General features: G+C 44.0%; 1 protein-coding gene across 2 annotated transcripts in view; it reads right to left on the bottom strand.

Annotated features, from left to right (window-relative positions):
* LOC147445851 (zinc finger/BTB domain protein) overlaps nucleotides 1-15,703 on the bottom strand; it is a 56,191-nt gene extending 40,488 nt beyond the window's left edge. Inside the window, exon 1 of one of the 2 annotated variants that reach the window (XM_086525226.1) lies at nucleotides 15,404-15,703. In XM_086525226.1, coding sequence (XP_086381352.1) covers nucleotides 15,404-15,658 — 255 coding nt within the window. In that variant the 5' untranslated portion in view covers nucleotides 15,659-15,703. The remainder of the gene's footprint in view (nucleotides 1-15,403) is intronic. The other variant, XM_086525225.1, reaches the window with a different exon arrangement.
* Nucleotides 15,704-21,708: the final 6,005 nt, after the last annotated feature.

The following is a 21,708-nucleotide window of genomic DNA, read 5'->3' as shown; positions in this document are numbered from 1 at the left end:
TAAGGGTCTCTATCTCCAAAGTTAGCCTTTGGAACTCTGTGATGTACACGGCCAAGGAACCTGTTTGGCTCAGGCGGCGAAGAGAGGACCGGGCATGAAAATCCGCATTGGCAGGTTCGAACGCCTTGCGAATAGCACGCCGGAATTTATCCCAAGAAGGCGTGTGTTTACCATCAACAACCCGTCGTTGCCACCAAAGAAATGTTGTCCTTGAGCAGAGAACTAGCAAGTGCAACTTTTTTACTTTCGACCAAGTTCGTGTTCGATAAGTAAATCTCCATTTTGAATAGCCATTGGTCCAGCACGCGCTTGTCGAGGAGACCAGTGTATGGTTCCGACAATTTAACATCAAGCTCCTTCTTCTGTGCAGCATTAAAAATTTTATAAAGTAATTGAAGTTCGCGATTGTCTACCTCTTCAGTTGGATCTGGTTCGTTTGGTTCGTCCATTGAAGCTTCGGAAGAATGTGTTGAAGATGCTGCATTAGTAGTTCGAGAAACAGCAGGTCCACTTCGAGAAGTGTTTTCCGTGCGTATCTCATCCAAGCGAGCGTGAAGTGATGCAAGGCTTGCGGAAAGTGTTGCCATCTGCTCCTTAATAAGAGTAAGGGCATCGTCAGATTGACCACCTCCGTCCTGGGAATTTGGCATGGTTACACCTCAAAAGGAACTCGAACAGGTGCAAGTTCTGGGTCAGGAACAGGTTCTTCGGGAGGAAAAAGTTCACGCTCTGGAGTCGAGGAATCAGAAATAATTATCACATCCGGTTATGACAAATCGGGAATCTCAATAACTTCCGGTTTTGGAGTATCGATAATAATTATGTCTTCGGTGTAGTAGGAATTTCCGCGAGAACACTGTCCAGAATCTCCTCTTTATATGAAACTTACGGGATGTCCACTTTGAATTCAACATTTGCCATTGATACGGTGCCAATGGTGCACGGAGGAGAGGACGAGTGTGAGAGGAGGAACCAGTGGGGACAAGGTGGCAAATCTGGACGGAGGAGAGGACGAGTGTGAGAGGAGGAACCAGAAGGGGCAAGGTGGCAAATCTGGAAACTCTCACTAACTATCCTGCTGGGTTCTTCACCTTTTTTTTAAAGTAAGTTTTAATTAAAGGGTTCAAGTGAAAAGGGGCTTTCACATGGTTTTTAAATAATATAGGGTAGGGCGGCCACTTATAAAATGAAGGGCCTTGTGCTTAGCGTTAAAAAAATGTATACGTTGTTGGTGTTTTAATCTTTACGTAAGAAAGCCAGAGAGTGTCAAAAACAGCCAGCACATGAAGGGGCAGCTAGCGTTTGAATTATTTCAGCCCATTGGTGACATTTTCAGCAGCCAGCGATTTCAGCAAGGGCAGCGTTTCAACATGAAAGAGTGTGTGCCAAGGGTTGCCTGGAGAAGGGGTGCGTGAAGAGCATGCAGCGTTTCAGCCCTTCAATCAGCCAGCACAGCAGCACATAAATTGGGGAAAGGGTGCACAAACTTCAAAGGGGCACAACCTTTGGAAAAGGTGCGAGCACGGAGAAGAAGGGGCATGTTGTTTGTAGTGTGCCCGTCCGCGGGAAGGGGTGCGAGGGCGGGTTAGTAGGAGTACAACCCGAGCATAGGTACACGAGGCTCTCCGGGTACGTTACGCACACACATCTGTGTTCTGTCTTTATATATAGAATTGGAACAGAAAATTTCATGTTACCTCATGCTTGTATGCACATGCGTACCATCTTTCTTCTGCTTCCATGCAACTCCGGGAAGGGCGGGAGAGGGTAGCGACGAGGGTGAGAGGCTCACAACCTTTGGGTCCCGGGAAAAAAAATTGCTATGATACCACTGTGAGGATTCTAGGTACTAATCCTTTATTAAGTACTTAAACTCATGATTAAGACTTAAGAAACTTAAACTGTACTCGAGACAAGACTCAGAAGACTTTGTGTTTGATTGATTGATGACTTGTTGAAAACTGAGTACAATAGGCTTCTTATATAGGAGACGAAGAGACACAAATGAAAAGACATGTCTCCTGGTGGAGAGACATGACTTTAGATGTAAAGACATATCCTTTCGGCGAAGAGCTGCAACCATTGGGCGAAGGATCGCACCCGTAGAGCAAAGGGGTGTGACCAATCGTCGAAGGAGTGTGGCTTTTGGCGAAGAGACACGTCCTTTGGGTGAAGGGGTGTGACCATCCAAGCGCAGGGGTCCTCCTTGGCATGGCACTTCGCGTATCTGCGACTAGGAGTAGATGTATTGCTGTTAACATAGTCACAATCATGACACAAAGGGGAAGCAACCTTTGTAAACTTTCTAATGAACCGCCGGTAGTAAGAACATAAGCCCAAGAAGCTTCTAACATCATGGTCATTCTTCAAATCGGGCCAATCACAAATAGTCTCGATCTTGGCCGGGTCCATCTGCACTCCTGCAGCTGCTGAGACAATGTGTCCCAAAAAGTGTATCTCTGGCAGGAAAAATTCACTCTTCTTTGCATTAATCACCAACTTGTGATCTCGCAATGCCTGAAAGACCTGTAGCATATGTGCTTTATTGTCTGCCTCATCCTTGGAGAAGACAATAATGTCATCAAACAAAGTGCCAACAAAAGATCTGTACTCTCTGAAAATCTTGTCCATCATTCGGTTAAAGGTCGCTAGAGCATTGGTAAGGCCGAAAGACATTACCAAAAACTCGAATAAACCAAAGGTCGTTCAAAAAGCTGTCATGTAGACATCTCCCGACGCGATTCAGATCTCATGATATCCAGGAATCGGAAATCTGTTCTTGATGGTGATTTTGTTGAGATCTCTATAATCAATGCACATTCTCCAAGATCCATCTTTCTTCAAAACCAACAACATTGGAGAGCAGTAAGGTGAAGTACTCGGCTGGATAAGCCCCTTTTCCAAGAGGTCTTACACTTGGTTCATAATTTCTTCATTCTAGGCTCAGCTCACACGGTAAGGTGGCCAGTTCGGTGGTGTGCTTCCAGGTATCAGATCAATGGTATGATCCTCAGGACGAGCTGGTGGCAACTCGCCTAGCAAGCCCTCAAAAAAGAAATCGGCATGAGTGTGGAGAAAATTTTGGCGTTCTTTTTCTATGTCAGACATATTTGTCCTACGTTCATCATTCAACTCTTCCAAAAAAATCGAGTAAACAAACACACTGGATTTCATTAATTTCGAAACAGACGAAGCCGATACAATAGGGACAGACTCGCCCTTAAGTTTCACATCAAGTACAATGGTTCGGCCCTTTTCAGTAGTCAATGTCGCTTTCTTTGCCCGATAATCAACCACAGCGTTGTTCTTATGGCACCAAGGGACTCCCAAGAGAACATCACAACCTTTCGAGGGCATTATGTAGAAGTCCTCGTGCCCCAAATACCCCTGACAATGCAACCGAAGTTTGCCAATGACAGGTGTAATGGCCACGTCCCTACCGGGTGCCGCTAGAACTGCCTCTACTTGTGGTCCCATCTGATCGGGTGTAATCTCGAGCCGCGCTGCCAATTCAGGTAAAATGAAGTTGGCCTTGGCTCCTCCATCAAAGAAAATCACGGCTTCTTGGTCTTTCACTTTGCTCCAAGCTCGGAAAAGTTCTGTATTTTCATCAATCGTGCTTGGGTCAGTCTTTCATCTTGCCTTTTCGTCCACGTTCCTCAGTTGCTTTCAAACTCTCTGGCCTTTCTTCATCGTTTTCTTTCGGTGCCTTTTTAGGGCACTTCGCGGAGATGTGCCCAGGTTCCCCGCATCCAACACACTTTCCCCTCTTTGATGTAGTTGGCTCTCTCCCGAAGAGTGAGCCGAGGTCGTGCATCCTTATCTTTTTGTTTTTGGGGGCTCTTCTTCTTTCTACTTTCATTTTTAGAGGTCTATTCGGTTCTCTGCGTCATGATCTCATCTGTGGGGTAAGTCAGACTGCCTGAATGTATGGCAAAACCCCGTTTCGCATGACTCATCAGTTCTCGAATAGAATCTGACTTTTGTTCTAAGCAAAAATCTCGGATCTCTGTACGAAGTCCGCAACTAAACCGCTCAATCTGTTCTTTAAACAAGATCTTCTTAAATGAAGTGAAGAAGCGGGTAGAAAAGAGCTCTAAAACCTCTCGCAATATGCATCCAAAGTATCTTTCTTAGTCATCCGGAGATGATTCCAAGCAGTTCATGTGTCTCGTTCGTACTCCCAAGTCAACCAAGAAGAAATAAAAAGCCTTTTAAATTTCAGCCATTTAACTGGCGCTTTCTTGTTAAATAGAAGAGTGGACCACCATGTTCGAGCATTTCCCTTGAAGTAAGAGGAAGCCCTCCGAATCTTGGAGTGCTCTGAGTAAAGCCCTCCAGAGAAAGCTATATCAAACTCATGTATGAAGGCCAAATCCCTCGAAGCATCTCGGAATCCAAAAAAAAGTGTCAAATTTAATTGACTGTCCACCTTCTTTAAATTCTCGAACTTTCTTGCTTTTATCCTCGAGAGAGTCATACTGGTTGGCTTTATAGAAGTGTTTCTTCTTTGCATAAAATTTCTTCTTTGCGGAAACGAGTTCTATGTAGAACTGTCAGAAGCTGGGCGAAACTTAGGCTTCTTTGCCTTTTTCTTGCCCTTTCCGAAGCTTTGCTTTCTGCTTCGCTTTTTCCCTTTTCTGTCTCCTTCGCTCGAGTCAGAGGAGCTAGAAGAACTGTCAGAAGAAGAAGAAGAACAAGAACTGGATACTCCTTCAAATCGCACATGCTTCTTCTGCTTTCTTGCCGAGGCAAAAGTAGATTGACGACCCAAATAACCCGGGAAGTCGGTTCCTTTCTTCTGCTTTCTGTTGTGCTATTTGGCTTTGTTGTTCGCATCAAAAAGCTGGGTAATCCGAGTATCAACCACCTCTTCCAATTCTTGCTCTGTAAACATCCTCAGAGTAGGAGGTTTCTTGAGTGTCGGTTTTAGGGGTGGTTCTGTGTCCTTCCGCCACTGGGAGTGCACTTCGTAGAAGCATGTCTGAGTCAAAAATTTAGTAAATTTTGGATCCTTCGCAAGGTTGATCATCATCTTTGTCGCATCGTCAACCAATTGTCGACGTTCCATCTCTTCAATCTCCGCCTAAGTAGGCCGAGGCGGCCGTACTCTTCGTGAGAATCTTCTTCGTGATCTCTTCCCGCATCCCCAGATGCATAGAAAGTCAATTGTTCGTTGTTGGAATCCATAAGTGCCGCGAGAAGAGGATCGGGTTTCCCGGTAGAAGAGAAATCGGCCGTGCTCTTATACCACTGTAACAAACTTGGTCACTCCAAGTCAAGATTCTACTGAGACACAGCAGAGATTCACTTCAAACAGTTCACAATTCACAATTGATTCGACACAGCCCGGCGGAGTTCCGTGCCTAGAGATATTGGCCCCAAAGACTGGCGCCCCTTTCGGTATTTCTTTTTGTATTAATCTATGTTCAAAGTACAAGAGAGTGGGAGGGTGGGGTTCTCACTCTCAGACTCTGCGTCCAAATGCTATGAGTTGTGAGAGCCCTGCCCACATATTTAAAGGTTACAAGGGATGCCTAAAAGCAGAGCCCCAAAAGCAATAATCCAAAAGCTCTTAAGCTTTTCCAAAATAAAGCAATTGAGTCCAAAAGCTTCTCAAAATGCCTTGCGCAGCGTAAAAAGCAGCTTCCATACAGTTTTGCCACATCAGCCAGTTTCCGCTTTTTACGCCGCAAATCACGGAGGTTCGTACGACAGTGCCACGTTAGCAGATTTTCCACGTTTCACGGGGCTGTCCTGCTGTACCGGTTCTGCTGGCCCATTCTGGGAGTGTGTCGAGACATGCCACATCGAGACATGCCATGTCACCAGTTTGTGACATGATGGAGCGCATCTTTAGGGGTCACCTCCAATATGTTGACACTTTCTTTGATGATATTCTTGTGTTTAGCAAGAATAAAGAAGAGTATCGGCAACATCTGGAAATTGTTTTGCAACTTCTCCATGAGAATCAGCTTCTCATCAATGATAAGAAAAGTGAGTTCTTTATGCATAAAATAAATTATCTTGGGCATGTGATATCTTCAGAAGGCATTCAAATGGATCCAGAGAAGATCACAATAATCCAAGAATGGCCAGATCTTCGTGATGTGCATGAGGTGCGATCTTTTCTGGGGTTATGCCCTTACTATCGCCGCTTCATCAAGCATTTTGCCTACATTGCTTCTCCTCTACATGACCTAACCAAGAAGAATAGCACTTTTCAATGGAAGGAGAAAGAGAGGGTAGCTTTTCAAAAACAGAAAATCACACTCACTTCAGGCCCAGTTCTCATCATCCCCGACTTAGCAAAACCATTTGTGGTTGAAGCAGATGCTTGTGGCAATTGCATTGGTGCTGTGCTGAATCAAGAAGGCCATGCAGTAGCTTTTGAAAGCCGATGCCTAAATGATGCGGTATGATATTTATGAGAAAGAGCTTTTGGTTGTGGTTCATGCTTTGAAGAATTGGAAACATTATCTCTTAGGCAATGAATTCATTGGAAGAACTAATCACCTAAGCTTGAAGTATTTCAACACTCAAAAGCACTTACAAGAAAGGCATGCAAAGTGGAAAACTTTTTTTCTATGTTTCATTTTCAAATTTTATATACTCCTAGCAAGCACAATCTGGTCGCAGACGCATTTTCAAGAGTCCCCCGAATTTCAACCATCACAGTGGCTCATCATGAAGACTTTCATGGTATGAAAAATGCCTATGACAGGGATGCTGATTTTCAAACAATATGGTTGAAGTTGCAAGAAGGAGAGCCTCATCCAAATTTACTGCATCGAAGATGGATATCTCATGGTGGATAATCAGCTATGCGTCACTCTCCCTCTTCGTCAAAAAGTACTTACAAAAAGTCATGAACCACCTTATGCAAGACATAGAGGACAAGCAGCCACTCTAAGTGCTTTAGAGCGCTTTTCCTATTGGCCAACACTTTGAAAGGATACACACAACTACATCAAAAAATGTATGTTTGTCAAAAATCAAAGTTTGAAAGACAAAAGGCTCCAGGATTATTACAACCTTTGCCAGTACCAGATGGTCCTTGGAAGTCTATCACCATGGATTTCATCACAGGAATTCCAAGGACACCACAAAGGAGTGACATGATTTAGGTCATCATAGATAGATTCAGTAAGCAAGCACATTTCATTTCTTGCCATAAAAACATTGAAGTCTTCACAAGCTGCACGACTCTCTATACAACATATCTTTAGGTTGCATGGTGTGCCTTCAGAAGTATTTCCGATAGGGACTCCAAGTTTACCAGTAATTTCTGGTGTACTTTATTTGAGAATTTGGCAACAACCTTAAAGTTCTCCTCATCATTTCATCCACAAACGGATGGGCAAACTGAAGTCATGAATCTCATTTACTTGATATGTTAAAAGCTTATGGTAGTGACCAAAAGTCACAGTGCAAGAAGTATTTACCTCTATTGGAGTTTGCCTACAACAACACCCAACACTCCTCTACAAGGAAGGCTCCAAACGAAATAATGCAAGGAAGGATAATACGTCCACCTATTATCCGTACCAAAGACAAGATTTTTGCCGCTGATGAGTTTGTTTCGGACTTGAAGACAGCTATGAATCAAGTTCGAGCCACTATCAAAGCTGCCCAAGAACAACGAAAGAAGCAAGCAGATAAGCAACGAAAGCATTTGGTTTTCAAAGAAGGACAATATGTCTTACTAAAGTTTGATAAGAACGGATTGAAGCAAAGTTTAGGGAAAACAAGGTCTTTTCCGAAGCTGTCGAAAAGATACTTTCGACCCTTCAAGGTCATCAAGAAAATTAATGAAGTATGCTACAAGCTAGAACTCCCAAGTCATTAAAAGATACATAATTCATTTCATGTAAGCCTATTAAAGCCTTACATGGGACCAATACCAAAGGAGCCTATTACAGAGGATCCCCTAGAAGTTGAAGACACGGAGCAACTCATTCAACCCAAACAAATCATCTTTCATAAGAATTGAACTACAAGGAGTGACCTTCTGACACCGAAATTTCTATTGAAGTTAAAAGATTTACCCACCGCCGACGCCAAGTGGGTGAATGAAAATTTCATGCGGGCTTACCCGGAGATTCTTAAACAATATGAGGAAGCTTTTCAGCTGAGGACAGTTAAATAAGAGCGGGTGGACTATCACACCCCAATAGAAAAGAACTTGTATTCTTTTTCTATTAATCTTAAATTTTGCAAGTGTGTTTTACGGAACAGTGCACCTTAGTATGATCACCGATGAGTAGTCACAGGTTATGACGGACCCACACAGTGGGTTAAAACATAGATAGTGCACACTCCCACCTAGATAACCCAATAGGGCGCCTGTGACTTGTAACTCGTGCATATCGAGATCATACTTGCACATAGAAAGGGTTGATGCCTTGGAGTGTGGGCTAGATCCACCAGAAAAGACACTTACAATCAACAAGATGGCATGATCATGAAGATTGCTCATTATGCATATGTGGGTTGAATTCATTGAATGCTTTATCTTCTCATAGAGATGTTAAATCCATGTTTTGAAGAAGCAAAAACCGTATTGTACTCGGAAAGAGCTTCAATTGATACCCATATTGATGTGTGTTTTTAGCAGTTCCAAGATGAAAGCTTCTAGAAGATTCTAGAAGAGAGATTCTAGAAGGAAGGTTCCAAAAGTAGGACACGTGGCGGAACACTTGTCACAAACTTTCCAAAAGATGAGACACTTGTCAAAAAGCTTTCAAAAGAAAAGACAAGTGTGTGGATACTTGTCAAAAAGCTTTCAAAGGAAGAGACAAGTGTGTAGACACTTGTCACGATCCTCTTCAACTTTTCCCTTTGCTCTTGAGGCAACTTCTCTATAAATAAAGCCTCTTTCCTTCTCATTTCCCCATCTTCTAGTTGCTGAATTTTCCAGCCCAAGAAACCCCCTTCATTACCATCACCATCTCTCTCTACGCTTACTATTCCTTCATCCTCAAGAGGCCATCTCTCTCTCTCTAGCTTGCTGTTTTTCATGGCAGCACACCTATAAATCTGAAAATTCTGTTGTTTCCCTTTAGTTTAACGCTCTTCTATTCATCCTACAAGCAGCCAAGACATTAGATCTCTTCTCTTGAGAAGTCTACTTATGTTTACTTTTATGCATGTGCACATGGCATCTTGCATGATCTACAAGTGTGAGTCTACTTAAACTCACTCTCGGGTTGATTGTAACTGAGCTCAATCCTAAGATACTTGGGTTGAGTAGAAATCTATTTCCTTCAAGGGGGGTTGCCCATCGTCAACCCTCATTCTGCCTCTTATCTCTTTGAAGTGTTGTGATTAATATTTTGTCAAGTTCTTTAAGCATTAAGCACTCTTAGTTGTACGTGGCTCTTACATCAAAGCCCCGTCTTACGAGGGATTCCAATAACAGGTACAACCGCCTTCAAGATGACGAGTATCAAAAATCGTGTGCCGATTGGGATGCGAGTAATGTAAAGGCAATGTTGGCCATTGCGGAATCTCTTATAAAGGAAATTTCTCCAGCCATATGGACTTTGAAGACTGCAAATGATATGTGGTTCAAGCTCATTGAAATGTTTGATCGGGATTCTACGATGCGAGCAATCACCCTTCTTGGCCACTTATTTGCCATCAAGTTTCCACCATGAAGTTCCATGTAATCATTTCTTATGAAGGCTAAGGTTATTCATGATCAACTATCAGCTATGAAAAGTGCGCTAACCAGTACTCAATTAGTTGCTTTGGTACTCACGAAGTTGCCTGAGGCGTACGAAACGGTGTCTAGGACACTTCGGCTACAAATCACAAAGAACACATAGCCTCCATTGTATTATCATCTATTCATTGCCAAGGTTGGTCGATTCAGGTCTCTCTCTCTCTTTCTCTCTCTCTCGTGCATTCTCTCCTTGGTCTGTATGACTCCGCATCATCGACTTTGGCACACCACTCTTCAAGTTTCCAAGCCATCCATGCACAAACATGTCTTTTTTTTTTTGGTTTCAAGCCTTTATACGTTGTTTCAAATGTACATAAGTCCTTACCTGTGCGCTCCCTCCTCCTCTTTCTCACACGCATACTTGATATGCACAAGCAAATCCCGGTAGCAAAATAAAGATAACCTGAAAATTCTCTCTCTCTCTCTCTCTCTCTCTCTCTCTCTCTCTCTCTCTCTCTCTCTCTCTCTCTCTCTCTCTCTCTCTCTCTCTCTCTCTCTCTCTCTCCATGCGTTTGCATCCCTTAACAATGTCCCGTCACCATCAACGGGAACAATGGAGCCGGCCCTCACTGTCCCGCCATCGCCAGCAGAAGCTATGTGCACACAATCGCCACCTTCAATAACCTGACAGCCCCATTTGGGCGAGTTGCAGAGCCCTCGATTGGCGAGTTTCATAGCACTGTTTCAGCGAGTTTGCAGAGCCTCGATTCGGCATCATCTAATCATGGTTTCCCTGCTTCTCATTTTCTTTAAGCACCAATTAAAAAGTCTGAGCCTGGTTCCTATAGTCGAGCCTTGTCACACAACAGAGAAGAAGATTCAAAGATCCAATGGCCTCCTTCCAAACACCAATGGCCAGCACCACACGCAAGAGTTTCCTTGCGGTGGCAGCTGCGCCTAAAAAGGATCCCGCCACTCGTCAAGAAGTAAGGATTACTGCTCTTGAAGCCCAGATTCAGGAACTTATTGGAGAGAATGAGCACCTCAAACAATGATTGTTTAAGCTAGAGGAGACAAAGATAGAGAGCCAAGCCCTACTCGCAAAAGCCCAAGGTGTTGAAGCGTCCCTTACCGAAACCGTCAAAGCAATGAAGGAAGCCCATGAAGCGACGCACGAGAAGATCGACACCAAGATTCAAGCAGTTTTACAAGAATGCAAACTACAAGAATCCCTTGGCCTTAAGGTCAAGATTGGAAGACTTCACGCACCTTGGTGCACAAGCGAGGACACTCTCGAAGAAGCAATCGCCAAACTCAATGACACTCTTCAACCTATCAACATCGAGCCTGAAACCAATTCCTGGATCAATGACACACACAAGCATGTGTCACCCGAGCATTGTATTCTCACCTTCAAGGACAAAGAAGAACGAAAAAAGCTACTACGCCAATCCCGTCTCCTCAAGGGAACAACATTTTGGATCACCGAAGAATTAACCACAAACCAACTCAAAGCCAAAGCAAGTGAGCTCAAGAAGGTACATGAAGCCCGCAAACAAGGTAAATGGGCAGTTTATCGAGGTGGTAAAGCCATCATCCAAGAGTTTCGAAACCCCAAACCAGCTCTCTCCATAGCTGACCCTCCCTAGGTTTTTGTTTTCCCCATTTCCCTTTCCTTTTACCCTCCCAATGGACCCTCAGTGCTTAACTGATACATATCGTCATCTTCTGCTTAGTCAAAATCGTTTGTAATGTTTGTTTTTGGTCCCATGCTCCGTGGACGATAATTCAATCTCTCTCTCTCTCTCTCTCTCTCTCTCTCTCTCTCTCTCTCTCTCTCTCTCTCTATCCATGCCCGAGATATGATTGCAGAGCCTCTTGCTATGATGTTTAATAGAGCCACGTACGAGGGTTTCCCGGAGACTTGGAGTATGTCCACTATTGTGCCTATCTTCAAGTCGGGAGATCCTATGTTTCCTGGGAATTAGTGAACCATCATGGTTGGTCACACTCTGGCTAAGCTATATGCATCAGTTCTTGAGCATGAGTTGAGTGGATGGGCAGAGAGAGAGGACATACGAGCAACAGGACAGACAGGGTTCAGGAGAGGTTTCTCCATTGGTCACTCAAAGCCATTATTGAGGAGGGTAGACACCATGGCAGGAGGATATATTGTAGCTTTGTGGATTTCCGCAAAGCCTTTGATACAGTGCCACGAGCGAGACACATACGCAGATTGCAAGACATGGGGGTGCCCACAGAGCTGGTCTAGGGGATCTTATCTTTATACAGGACAGTGGTAGGACAGATATGCACTACTCAGGGCATGTCCGGCATGGTTCACTCCACCATTGGGGTGCAGGTGAAGCAAGGTTGCCCCCTATCTCCGACTCTCTTTGGGATATATGTAGATGAGTTTTCAGATTATGTAGAGGCAGAGGATGATAGAGGTGCTCAGCTTGCAAGGACATGGATTTCGTTGCTATTATATGTTGATGATATTGTGCTGATCTCAGATTCTCCAGAGGGGATGCAGCGTCATTTGGATGCATTGCATGTATTTGCACGGGACACTGGATTGTCTGTGAACCTGGGTAAGACCAAGGTAATGGTGTTTAACACCATGGCGCAATGGGTAAGGAGGTCCGCCCCCACTTTTACATATGGTCGAGAGACTGTGGAGTATGCAGATACATACACTTATCTTGGGCCGGTTTTCAGTGGTCCAATATTTTCCTTGAGGCGTGCAGCAGATACGCGTTTGACCAAAGCCTATGCAGCATTGGGGAGACTTGAGAGGATATGTTCGCAGGTTCGGTTCCAGGAACCTCGGACAAAGCTTTGGCCTTTGACACTCTGATCACTTCGACCATGCTGTACGGAGTGGAGATATGGGGCCCCTATCACAAGACGGGCACCACGTGCCAATAGAAAAGAACAGACTGAACAGACTTTTAGCACTTCAATAACAATTGTTCAATAACAACTAAACTAAGAGAGAGAGAGAGACGACACGCGACACAGAGTGGCGGAATTCCACCCCAGAGAGTATTGGCCCCAAACCTCGACGCCCCTTTCGGTATTTCTTTATATTACTGCTAATTCGCAAAGTACAACAGCCAGGAAGCACCTCCTCTGCAATCTGCGCGCTGAAGAGTGTCAGAGAGGGGCTCATATTTAAAGGCCCAAAGCCTAAAAGCATCAAATATGAAAAGCTGGCCCCAAAAAATCACTTTCCTAAAATTTTGGGATTTCCCTAAAAATCCGCCGCGAATTCCGGAACGTCCATACAGGTGCCACATCATCATATTTTGATGTGCAAAGTCTTTTGAGTGTGTTCTGCTTTATTTTTAATGCCTTTATGTCACTTGGACCCCATCGGACGGGGTCCCATAAGTTGGTGGGAACTCTTCTTTAAAAATAGGCCACTCGTCAAGACTTTGTAAGTCTGTAAAACTTCTTCTTCTTCTTCTGTTGCTTCTTCTTAGGGTTTTGGCTTCTTGGCCGGGATCTACAAGTTGGCTCTGTTCTTCAGTGACTTTGACACGTCAGCAATTTGTTACAGCCCCTCAGTTGATCATCATAGCAGAGCTGACAGTATTCATGGATGGAGATGTATGGAGAAGCCCTTGGTGTCTATGATTTCTCGGATGATTAGGGCCAAGGCTCTAGTACCACAATGCATTATTAGGGCGGAGCTCGTTGCTCCTCCATTGGTAGTGGAGGCACTCACTCGATCAGTTTCATTTATGCATAGCACTTGGGCTCTCCCTAGAGACAGATATGCTCGACTAGCACTAGAGTCTTCGCGACAGCTTGCATTGGAGGGAGATAGATCATGTTGGTATGCAGAGATGGCATCTTGGTTTCAGTTACATGGCTTTAGTATGGATTGGCTACCCCCATTTCAATACCCTCTGGATGCACCCTCCATCTCCCTCACTAGAGCAAAGATTACGAGGCTCATCGGACAGGACTTGATTCAAATGGATACGAAGAGGACATGGATACAACCTACGCATGAGCTAGGTACGAAAATGACTTTCTATAGACAGCATCTTCTCCAACTCACGGAGGATGGTTTTGTGATCAGACCAGGATACATGGACACTCATCTATCCCACGGGATACGATGTGCTATTGGTTAGATACGCACATCCTCACATCAGCTAGAGAACGAGACAGGTAGATTTAGAGGAGTACACGTTGAGTCCAGGCTTTGTTAGGTGTGCCAGATAGAGCCAGAGAAAGAGCTACATTACATATGTCACTGCCCACTATACAATGAGATACAAGGCCGCTTTCACTGTCTATTCAGAGAGGGTTTTGGGCCAATTTCTAGAGTCATGAGATACCAGGATCAGAGATGCCTCGGATTATACTTACTGGAGATTCGCAAACACAAAGAGGACCTCTTGAAGAGGGGCACAATGAGAGAGATCTAGCAACAGCGAAAAATTACAGATTTCTTTCAGTAACAGACATAGGAATCCGAGCAGCCCCAGCAGCATAACACCAGAGGCATACTGCTTGATCGGGCGATACAGTTGGGGCAGTCACGTCACCCATGGACGAGGGGGCCCTCTCGACATCGATGCAGATTGCGACAAAGGATCCATACCATACTGGCGCGACATAGGAGCCGTCCCGACAGAGTGCCTACCTTGGAGGACATTGAATTTCTATAGCCTTTTGGATACTAATGTATACGTATATGATGCCTCGCCTGTCAGAGAGCTTCATTGTATCAGCTCACCCCCCCCCCCCCCCTTTTTGTATTCCCTTTGTATCAGCTTTCACCCCACCCCTAATACCAGGTCTGGGTACAAAAAGTACAAAGAACTGAAAAATCTTTTCAGTTCTTTGTACTTTTTGTACCCAGACCTGGTATTAGATTTACCACATGTAACCGTCTCATAGGTCATTTTGGCCTTTTGAAGACGTTAATATTACATTTCATTTCATTCATCTCTCTCTCTCTCTCTCTCTCTCTCTCTCTCTCTCTCTCTCTCTCTCTCTCTCTCTCTCTCTCTCTCTCTCTCTCTCTCTTTCTTTGAACCTTCTGCTCACATGTATAGTACAATTTACATTAACCCAGCTTACTCATGATGAGTTGGGTAGCTGAGTCCATCCCTTTGTTTGATGTTAGAATATCCTCTATCATCCTATTTTTGAGCATTGACCATGGTAGAGTATGGCTGGTAAAAGTGGAGGAATCAAAAACAATAGAGTTTCTGGCAGACCACAACTCTCAAGTACAACAGACATCTAGACATAGCATCATCAGCAGTTCTAACAAGTCCGTAAGACAAAACTTAGTTACTTTTATCTGCTAAGCTTGAAGCCACCTGTCATATAAATCAGTCCACCAGCTATGCACAATCCAACAGTTCCAAAACAAGTGCCTCAATATTTCAGGGTCAGCACATCTAGGGCATAGACCCTTTCCCATTTTCTTCTTCAACATCATTTCCCCTAAAGGGAGTGCACCAATGTGAACTCTCTCTCTCTCTCTCTCCCCGCTTCCGCATCGTCGACTTTGACACACCACTCTTAAAGTTTCCAAGCCATCCATGCACAAAGATGTGAGTTTTTTTTTGTTTCAAGCCTTTGAGTGTTGTTTCAAATGTACATAAGTCCTTACCTGTGCCATAATCATCACTCCCTCCCTCCCTCTCTCTCTCTCACACATACCAGATATGCACAGACGCATCCCAGTAGCAAAATAAAGATAACCTGGAAATTCTTCCGGAAGGTATATTTCAGACGGGGATCGACTTCGAAGCTCTCCCGAGGATGCCCGCCCCGCATCTGATCACGGTAGGTTTCACGCCGGCCTTCTTGAGGAAGGTACATGGTAGGACCCTGGCCTGGCTCATTAGAAGCCCTCAGCTTGGCGTGCTCAAACGCCTCCCTCTGTGGCGCCTTCTGTCTCCACGGTAGCTCTGCGTTCTTCTTCCACGCTGCCCTCTCCTCTGACTTCCTCGGCATGATGCCTCCTCCACGGATAAAACTCAGTAGTGTATTCCTATTATCTATCTGACCTTTAATTAGATCTGCACGGGTTTATTTTCGAGGACAAAGTAATTAGGCAACCGTTATTTATGCAAAAATCTGAGCTATATACCAATAGTTTTAACTAGGGTGCCCAAATTTGGACTGTGCTGTTGAACCCCAATGAAATTAAATATGGGATTTTTTATTTCCAAGCAAGAAATTAACAACTACAAGCCCAGATTTATGAACATTGACGAGAAAAAGTATGATGGCGAAATGCAAATATTAATGACTAATAACTACAAATTAACAAAAACTAGAGCACTTCATGAGCTAATAATACATTCATTTGTGATTGAATAGATTGGGAGTGAATTTAATTGACATAAGAATATAGTCATGCCATTATATTTAAGCGACATAAGAATATAGTCATGTTAGCTGGATCTGAAAGATCCAAATGGCTAAGCCTCTATGAGAAGTGGGCATTGGTGGACATGTGGGAGATATGCCCATGGGACAGCATGCCGGGGTTCACATACACTAGCCTGCAATATATCGGTATGACTTCCCGACTAGACCGTTGCTACTGTTCTCATCAGGTTGATTGGCTTCCTTCTTAGCTAGAAATGAAGGTGATAACTTCACAGTGCCTTTCACATCTTTTCGGCTAAGCATAAAATTGAAAAAAACCAAAGGAGCCAATCATTGCCCTCAAGGGTCTTAAAAGTTACTCTCCACAGGGGGCCACCTATTCAAAGGCCCTCTCTTCAGAAGCCTAGCCCTCAAAGCTATGAGCAAGCTTCGGAAAGATGTAGACTCGAGAAGCCCAAGGGCCTGGGATAATCTTACCAAGGGTATTCAAAAGGCCATCAAAAATGCCAGTCCTAGAAGAAAGAAAAACCTTGCAAGAGGAACGCATCACTCAGCTCATTGATGAATTGAGATCTTGACCACCAAAAAACAGGAAGGCTATGCTTTAGAGGCGGAACACAGTAGATGGCTAGAAGTTAAAGCAGAATTAACCAGTCTCCAACTAGAGGAGGTGAGGAAGGCCAAAATCCTTGCCAAAGAAACCTTCCTCCAGCCAGAGGAGGCCAATAGTACACACTTCTTTAGGGCCCTCAAAGTAAAAGAAAGTTGAGGCCTAATTCACACACTCACAAATAAGAATGGAAATGATACTGGAAATCCTGATGAAATGGTTGTCTTAATTCTCAACCACCTACAACAGATCATAGGCCAACCCGAGGCTCGTTCCCCTACGATAGATGATGCCAGATCGACTCTCCTTGGGAGCGTCAAAAGAACAGTATCCCACTCTGAAGGCAACCTTCTAGAGAAGGCGTTTAACGAGGATGAATGCTCCCTTGCGCTGCATGCTCTGGGCAAAGAAAGATTTCCTAGTTGGGACAGGTTGACTACTAAGTTTTTCATGGAATTTTGGGACGATCTTAAGTATTCCCATCACGAGATTGGCGAATCAAGCCCTCGGTGATGGGGTCATGGACCTAAGCATCAAAAGAGGCCTCATCAAGCCTATCCCCAAGCAAGTCTACAGCTCCGAGCTTAAGCATTGGCGCCCCATAATGATGATGTCTATAGATTACAAAATTATCGCCAAAACTATAGCCCTCAGCATCTTCCCCCTCCTCGACAAAGTCCTCAACCCCCACCAGCATGGATTCATCAAGGGAAGATCTATCTATGATAACATTTTGGTAGCAATGGCTGGCATTGAATACGCCACTTTCACTAAACAAGAATGTATCTTGCTTCAATTGGGTCTTGATAAAGCCTACAACAGGATAACATGGTCATTCATTGAAGATGTCATGAAGTCATTAGGCTTTGGTTCACAGATGTGCCACATGGTCAGCACCCTTGGTACTAGTAGCCAATCAGAGCTTCTGTTCAATGAGAGAAAAGATCAACAAAACAGGGGTGCCTACTTGCCCCTCTGATGTTCGCCATTGGATCCCACCCTCTGGTTACATTACTAGAGGACAATGTAGCTAAAGATGAGATTCACAGATTGGCTCTGCCTAAGAACGACCAACTTTTGGCTAGGCTTTTTGCATATGACTCTCTGCTCTTCTCAAGGCTTTCCCTAAGGTTATTAGGAAGGCTCTCGAAATTGTGCAAACATTTCCCCTAGCCTCAGGGTCAAAGTGTAGTATTAAAAAATCTAGATTGATCTCTCTATCCGAGAACGACTCGTTTGATCCGTTTTTGTGGACCAAGAAGATAGTGTCCAAAGGGAAGTTATTCTGGCATCTATGAGATCCTCTGGGGTGGACATTTCTCACAAACAGAGGTTCCTGTGGGTTATGGAGCAAGTCAAGATTAAGATGCGAAGATGGGAGTATGTGCTTCTCCCCTTCTCGAGCAAAGTGAATGCTATCAATTCATTTATGCTTCCATATATAGCTTTCAATGGTTCGTTGCTTAAGCTCGCTAAATGCAACTGGAAAGAGTTTCTGAAAACAGTAAAGAGATTTCTTTGGAAGAACAACACTAAAGATGCAACACCCTGGCAGTGGGCAAAATGGGAGATGTTTGCGAGACTTGTAGAGCAGGGCGGGCTTGGGATCCTTAACCCTAGCACTCACACGAAGGCTCAATGTGCCAAGTTTGTGGTAGCCCTCGCTAAGAAAGACGGGGCTTGTGCTATTGTGGTCAAAGGATATGATGAAAAACTCCAGAATACGCTCGCAAGGTGGTCAGTGGAAAGGGCTTGAGGTGCATAATAAGTTGATGGCCCCGTAATGGGCCATTCTAAAACTTGGGGGTATGGCAGGCGATATTATTCAAAAGTTCAACAGAGCATCAATGACTCTGGAATGGGGAGAGCTATCGAGATACTTCCACAACTCTATATCTCAATTGTTCCCTTGGCTATCCAAGGCTGGAGACGTCCTTCTTACGCCTTTTTGGAGGGAAGTGGCCAGAAAGGTCAATAACAAAGGTATTAGGCATATAGGTCAATTGTGGGACTACATCAGAGGCTGTTGGAAAGAAACATATCAACTGGCCTTTGAATTTAGCCTCAGTGGGTCAGAAAGATTGTTGACCAGTAGAGCCCTTGAATGCCTCAATAGGTGGTACTTACCTAATTGTGAGACTGGCCTATGAAGATACATTTTTTAAAACCCCAAACTAAGAGCGTGTATCTCGTCCTCATGGAATCACAGGATTGGTTCTCGCCGCTTAATAAGCAATGGGGAAAACTTTGGCCAGGGTCAAGATGGGATGAGGATGGTGCCCACAATGGCGCTTGGGATGAAGGTCTTCTTATCAAGGTGTTATGTGGAGCAATGCCAACTGGTGTGAAGGTCCTTGCCAGGGTAATTGGTCTAGATAGATGCTCGCAATGTAGAATGGCTTGTGAAGACCTCACTCACTTGTTCCTCTCCTACCACAACAAAGCAGTTGGTCTCTTTTCTTCAAAAGGTGAGGTATTTGAGTAGGTTCATCCACCTACTCTCTCAAGTGGTTCTCCCTTTACAGCAAGTTACCCATCAAGAGATCTTCACCTGGAGTGAAGAAAATGAACAACAATTCAATGAGGTAAAACAATTTCTAACATCACTCCCCACCATTGCACCTCCAAAGTGAGACGAGTCGTTTTATGTAAACCCTAGTGGGGGCAATGACACACTTGGGGCGGTATTGATGCAAAAGGATACTCAAACTTCTTTCATGCGTCCTATCTACTTCTCTAGTCGCATGATGACTCCATCAAAGAAGGGATACACGGCAGTGGAGCACATGGTGCTTGCATTAATGTTTGCTACTACCAAGTTTCGCTCTTATTTATTGTCTAGACCATTCATAATTTTAACCATGGAAGAAGTATTTCCTTATGTAATGTAGCACATGGATGTTTCTTCTACGATTCCCAAATGGCTCACAAGGTTGCAAGAGTTTGATTACACAATGCAAGTGGAGAGCTCCACAAGAGCCAGTCTAGGAGGCATTTTCACTCATCACCACTATGAAAAGAAGCTGAAGACAAAGACAAGTGACAAAGAAGTAACACCTGTGTTGGAAGTCTCTAAGATAGAGAGTGCTCACTCTCTTTTCTTTGATGGAGCCTATAAGAGGACAATGGAAAAAGCTGCAACGGGCTTTGTCATCTTCAACTAGCAAGGGAAAAAGGTATTCTCCATTGGACATCTCTTGGATTCCCACTCCAACAATGAGGCAGAATATGCAGCCTTAACTCTTGGGTTAGAGTGGTGTGTGACACAAGGCATTCAACGATAAAATGTATTTGGTGATGTCATCTTTTAATAAAACAAGTACAAGGAATTTGGGCTTGTAAAAATCATAGCTTGTTAAGCCATCTAAGCCAAGTTAAGGAGCTTCTAAGAAAATTTCAATTTGTGCAATTACATCATGTACCTAGAGCAAAAAATGAAGAGGCTAATGCTTTAGCTAAAGAAAGGCTACAAGATGTTCTAGTGGGAGCCATCAAATTGCATCTACCTCTTTTTCAAGGTAGTGATACTATGCCTGACATCATGAGCTTCCTAGACACAAGAAAGTGTCCTAAAGAACTTACAAAGGGCCAAAAGCAGTGGCTCGTGCGTAAGGCAACAAAATATTGCCTTATCAATGACGACACGTACTGCAAGGGTGAGGATCTAATTCTTAGGTGTGTACTTCTCTCTAAAGAGATCACCAAAATCATTTCAAGTTGCCATGATGGTGTTTGTGGAGGTTACTTTGCACTTGACATCACTAGTAGGAGGATTCTACAAGCCGGGTTTGTGTGGCAAAGAGATGTGCATCATTGGTGTACAACATGCAAAGAGTGTCAGAAGGTTGGTAATAGGAGACTCACATATGAGCCACAAACTCCTATTATCTCTTATGGACCATTTGAGAAATGGGGAATTGATGTTATTGGGCCTTTTCCAAGGACCTAGGTAAATTGTATATCATCATGAGTGTGGACTACATGACCAGGTGGGCCAAAGCAGTTGCTACCACTTGGATTACAGCTAAGGAAGTGGCTAAGTTTGTAATTGAAAACATTTGTTGCCATTTGGGCACTCCTCTTCAGATAATTTCTGACAGGGACCAGGTTTTAGAGGAGACCTAGTAGGAGAGCTAATTGAAAAGATGGGCATCTCACGACAACACTCAACTCCCTACTATCCACAATGCAATGGTTTGGTGGAAAAGGTAAATGTTATGATCTGCAAGATCGTCACTAAACCTGTCAACAATCACAAAAGTGATTGGGATAATCACCTTATGGCTACACTTTGGGCTCATCACACTTCATTTCGCACATCCTTGGATTCACACCATATCACTTGGTATATGGCAAGCAGGCCATTATACCCATTGAAATACAATTGGATAGTCTCAATATGCTAGGTAGGCAGATGGAGTGCCCTAATGTTCATCTCCACAACCACATTCTTAGTCTAGAGAGGCTCCAACTAGACAGAGAAAACGGCGGTTTGTACTCCTTTGCACATGCTCTACATCACGAGCTCTCTCTCTCTCTCTCTCTCTCTCTCTCTCTCTCTCTCTCTCTCTTCCCTCTTTCTTGAATGTTGGTATCATCTCCAAACCACCATTGTAAGTACCATTAAGAAAATAAGTTTGATCTCCTCATGCTTGTATGTGATTCTCTCTCTCTCCCCCCCTAGCTCTCCATTTGGGATTATGCTCCCTAGTGTCTTTCCAAGTCGAATTGTCTTGATTTTGTCAAAAGTCTCACACTACAAAGCCTCCACTAGCCAACTACCCCTGTCAAACAAGCTATGATGTAGACCACTTACATGTGCCATGCATATCATCGTGTTGAGTGTGCCTCTCCTACTCCATATAAGTGTTTCCCCATCAACTGTGTGTCATTCCTATTGTCTTGACTGTCCATATTTGCATCCTAGCCTTATCTCAAGCTAGGTTGTGCCCCTATTGTGTACCTCCCATGATGAGGCCATCGTGCATAGTCTTGGTGTAGAGGCCACTAGGTGTGTTTTTCACTTCCACCTCTCAATGCCTTTACCCCAACAATCTCC

The sequence above is a fragment of the Adiantum capillus-veneris genome, chromosome 12, assembly GCF_014529385.1.
Source record: "Adiantum capillus-veneris isolate H3 chromosome 12, ASM1452938v2, whole genome shotgun sequence".
In the NCBI taxonomy this organism is placed as follows: domain Eukaryota; kingdom Viridiplantae; phylum Streptophyta; class Polypodiopsida; order Polypodiales; family Pteridaceae; genus Adiantum; species Adiantum capillus-veneris.
The sequence above is the reverse complement of the archived record's forward strand: the minus strand, read 5'-3'. Positions and strand labels throughout refer to the sequence as shown.